Source organism: Oncorhynchus nerka, linkage group LG18 (genome assembly GCF_034236695.1).
Source record: "Oncorhynchus nerka isolate Pitt River linkage group LG18, Oner_Uvic_2.0, whole genome shotgun sequence".
NCBI lineage: Eukaryota > Metazoa > Chordata > Actinopteri > Salmoniformes > Salmonidae > Oncorhynchus > Oncorhynchus nerka.
In genome coordinates, this window is record NC_088413.1 from 1,158,722 (window position 1) to 1,163,721 (window position 5,000).

A 5,000-nucleotide genomic window follows, 5' to 3' on the forward strand; every position below is an offset into this window, starting at 1 on the left:
ATATGGCTATCGCTGCTATCACATGTGGCTATCGCTGCTATCACATGTAGCTATCGCTGCTATCACATGTGGCTATCACATATGGCTATCGCTGCTATCACATGTGGCTATCGCTGCTATCACATGTAGCTATCGCTGCTATCACATGTGGCTATCACATATGGCTATCGCTGCTATCACATGTAGCTATCGCTGCTATCACATGTAGCTATCGCTGCTATCACATGTGGTCATCGCTGCTATCACATGTGGCTATCGCTGCTATCACATGTGGTCATCGCTGCTATCACATGTGGCTATCGCTGCTATCACATGTAGCTATCGCTGCTATCACATGTGGCTATCGCTGCTATCACATGTAGCTATCACATATGGCTATCACATGTGGCTATCGCTGCTATCACATGTAGCTATCGCTGCTATCACATGTGGCTATCGCTGCTATCACATGTAGCTATCACATATGGCTATCGCTGCTATCACATGTGGCTATCGCTGCTATCACATGTAGCTATCGCTGCTATCACATGTGGCTATCACATATGGCTATCGCTGCTATCACATGTAGCTATCGCTGCTATCACATGTAGCTATCGCTGCTATCACATGTGGTCATCGCTGCTATCACATGTGGCTATCGCTGCTATCACATGTGGTCATCGCTGCTATCACATGTGGCTATCGCTGCTATCACATGTGGCTATCGCTGCTATCACATGTGGCTATCGCTGCTATCACATGTAGCTATCGCTGCTATCACATGTAGCCATCGCTGCTATCACATGTAGCTATCGCTGCTATCACATGTGGCTATCGCTGCTATCACATGTAGCTATCACATATGGCTATCGCTGCTATCACATGTGGCTATCGCTGCTATCACATGTAGCTATCGCTGCTATCACATGTGGCTATCGCTGCTATCACATGTGGCTATCGCTGCTATCACATGTGGCTATCGCTGCTATCACATGTAGCTATCGCTGCTATCACATGTGGCTATCACATATGGCTATCGCTGCTATCACATGTGGCTATCGCTGCTATCACATGTGGCTATCGCTGCTATCACATGTGGCTATCGCTGCTATCACATGTAGCCATCGCTGCTATCACATGTAGCTATCGCTGCTATCACATGTGGCTATCGCTGCTATCACATGTGGCTATCGCTGCTATCACATGTAGCTATCGCTGCTATCACATGTAGCTATCGCTGCTATCACATGTGGCTATCGCTGCTATCACATGTAGCCATCGCTGCTATCACATGTAGCTATCGCTGCTATCACATGTGGCTATCGCTGCTATCACATGTAGCTATCACATATGGCTATCGCTGCTATCACATGTGGCTATCGCTGCTATCACATGTAGCTATCGCTGCTATCACATGTGGCTATCGCTGCTATCACATGTGGCTATCGCTGCTATCACATGTAGCTATCGCTGCTATCACATGTGGCTATCGCTGCTATCACATGTAGGTATCACATATGGCTATCGCTGCTATCACATGTGGCTATCGCTGCTATCACATGTAGCTATCGCTGCTATCACATGTGGCTATCACATATGGCTATCGCTGCTATCACATGTGGCTATCGCTGCTATCACATGTAGCTATCGCTGCTATCACATGTGGCTATCACATATGGCTATCGCTGCTATCACATGTAGCTATCGCTGCTATCACATGTAGCTATCGCTGCTATCACATGTGGTCATCGCTGCTATCACATGTGGCTATCGCTGCTATCACATGTGGTCATCGCTGCTATCACATGTGGCTATCGCTGCTATCACATGTAGCTATCGCTGCTATCACATGTGGCTATCGCTGCTATCACATGTAGCTATCACATATGGCTATCACATGTGGCTATCGCTGCTATCACATGTAGCTATCGCTGCTATCACATGTGGCTATCGCTGCTATCACATGTAGCTATCACATATGGCTATCGCTGCTATCACATGTGGCTATCGCTGCTATCACATGTAGCTATCGCTGCTATCACATGTGGCTATCACATATGGCTATCGCTGCTATCACATGTAGCTATCGCTGCTATCACATGTAGCTATCGCTGCTATCACATGTGGTCATCGCTGCTATCACATGTGGCTATCGCTGCTATCACATGTGGTCATCGCTGCTATCACATGTGGCTATCGCTGCTATCACATGTGGCTATCGCTGCTATCACATGTGGCTATCGCTGCTATCACATGTAGCTATCGCTGCTATCACATGTAGCCATCGCTGCTATCACATGTAGCTATCGCTGCTATCACATGTGGCTATCGCTGCTATCACATGTAGCTATCACATATGGCTATCGCTGCTATCACATGTGGCTATCGCTGCTATCACATGTAGCTATCGCTGCTATCACATGTGGCTATCGCTGCTATCACATGTGGCTATCGCTGCTATCACATGTGGCTATCGCTGCTATCACATGTAGCTATCGCTGCTATCACATGTGGCTATCGCTGCTATCACATGTAGCTATCGCTGCTATCACATGTGGCTATCACATATGGCTATCGCTGCTATCACATGTAGCTATCGCTGCTATCACATGTAGCTATCGCTGCTATCACATGTGGTCATCGCTGCTATCACATGTAGCTATCGCTGCTATCACATGTGGCTATCGCTGCTATCACATGTGGCTATCGCTGCTATCACATGTGGCTATCGCTGCTATCACATGTAGCTATCGCTGCTATCACATGTAGCTATCGCTGCTATCACATGTAGCTATCGCTGCTATCACATGTAGCTATCGCTGCTATCACATGTAGCTGTCATGGAACTTTTTTATTTGATTAATTTGTTATTAACTCAGATGACCTCTGACCTGCAGGACAACATGTTTAACTCAGTTGACCTCTGACCTGCATGTTTAACTCAGTTGACCTCTGACCTGCAGGACAACATGTTTAACTCAGTTGACCTCTGACCTGCAGGACAACATGTATAACTCAGTTGAGCTCTGACCTGCAGGACAACATGTTATTAACTCAGTTGACCTCTGACCTGCAAGACAACATGTTAACTCAGTTGACCTCTGACCTGCAGGACATGTTAACTCAGTTGACCTCTGACCTGCAAGACAACATGTTAACTCAGTTGACCTCTGACCTGCAGGACAAGATGTTATTAACTCAGTTGACCTCTGACCTGCAGGACAACATGTTAACTCAGTTGACCTCTGACCTGCATGTTGACTCAGTTGACCTCTGACCTGCAGGACAACATGTTAACTCAGTTGACCTCTGACCTGCAGGACAACATGTTTAACTGAGTTGACCTCTGACCTGCAGGACAACATGGTTAACTCAGTTGACCTCTGACCTGCAGGACAACATATTTAACTCAGTTGACCTCTGACCTGCAAGATAACATGTTAACTCAGTTGACCTCTGACCTGCAGGACAACATGTTTAACTGAGTTGACCTCTGACCTGCAGGACAACATGTTATTAACTCAGTTGACCTCTGACCTGCAGGACAACATGTTATTAACTCAGTTGACCTCTGACCTGCAGGACAACATGTTTAACTGAGTTGACCTCTGACCTGCAGGACAACATGTTAACTCAGTTGACCTCTGACCTGCAGGACAACATGTTTAACTCAGTTGACCTCTGACCTGCAAGATAACATGTTAACTCAGTTGACCTCTGACCTGCAGGACAACATGTTTAACTGAGTTGACCTCTGACCTGCAGGACAACATGTTTAACTGAGTTGACCTCTGACCTGCAGGACAACATGTTAACTCAGTTGACCTCTGACCTGCAGGACAACATGTTTAACTCAGTTGACCTCTGACCTGCAAGATAACATGTTAACTCAGTTGACCTCTGACCTGCAGGACAACATGTTTAACTGAGTTGACCTCTGACCTGCAGGACAACATGTTTAACTCATATCATTATAATAAGACAATAAGTTCCATCTGTTTGTCCCCAGGACATGATGAACAGAGACAACAGCACTCGTCTTCCTCACATGCAGGTCAACTACATCGATGGGATGTGCCATCCCTTATACCAGGTGGGTCCTAGTCCATTCACCCTCTATACAACCTGGGTGGGTCCTAGTCCATTCACCCTCTATACAACCTGGGTAGATAGTAGTCCATTCACCCTCTATACAACCTGGGTAGGTCCTAGTCCATTCACCCTCTATACGACCTGGGTAGGTACTAGTCCATTCACCCTCTATACAACCTGGGTAGGTCCTAGTCCATTCACCCTCTATACAACCTGGGTAGGTACTAGTCCATTCACCCTCTATACAACCTGGGTGGGTACTAGTCCATTCACCCTCTATACAACCTGGGTAGATAGTAGACCATTCACCCTCTATACAACCTGGGTAGGTACTAGTCCATTCACCCTCTATACAACCTGGGTAGGTCCTAGTCCATTCACCCTCTATACAACCTGGGTAGGTACTAGTCCATTCACCCTCTATACAACCTGGGTAGATAGTAGACCATTCACCCTCTATACAACCTGGGTAGGTACTAGTCCATTCACCCTCTATACAACCTGGGTAGGTCCTAGTCCATTCACCCTCTATACAACCTGGGTGGGTACTAGTCCATTCACCCTCTATACAACCTGGGTGGGTACTAGTCCATTCACCCTCTATACAACCTGGGTAGGTACTAGTCCATCCACCCTCTATACAACCTGGGTGGGTACTAGTCCATTCACCCTCTATACAACCTGGGTGCGTACTAGTCCATTCACCCTCTATACAACCTGGGTGGGTCCTAGTCCATTCACCCTCTATACGACCTGGGTAGGTACTAGTCCATTCACCCTCTATACAACCTGGGTAGGTACTAGTCCATTCACCCTCTATACAACCTGGGTAGATAGTAGACCATTCACCCTCTATACAACCTGGGTAGGTACTAGTCCATTCACCCTCTATACAACCTGGGTAGGTCCTAGTCCATTCACCCTCTATA

At 46.9% G+C, this 5,000-nt stretch overlaps 1 protein-coding gene across 1 annotated transcript in view; it reads left to right on the forward strand.

Annotated features, from left to right (window-relative positions):
* LOC135561675 (cGMP-specific 3',5'-cyclic phosphodiesterase-like) overlaps window positions 1-5,000 on the forward strand; it is a 57,323-nt gene that overhangs the window by 46,528 nt on the left and 5,795 nt on the right. Inside the window, 1 exon segment of the mRNA XM_065003408.1 lies at window positions 3,989-4,072. Coding sequence (XP_064859480.1) covers window positions 3,989-4,072 — 84 coding nt within the window.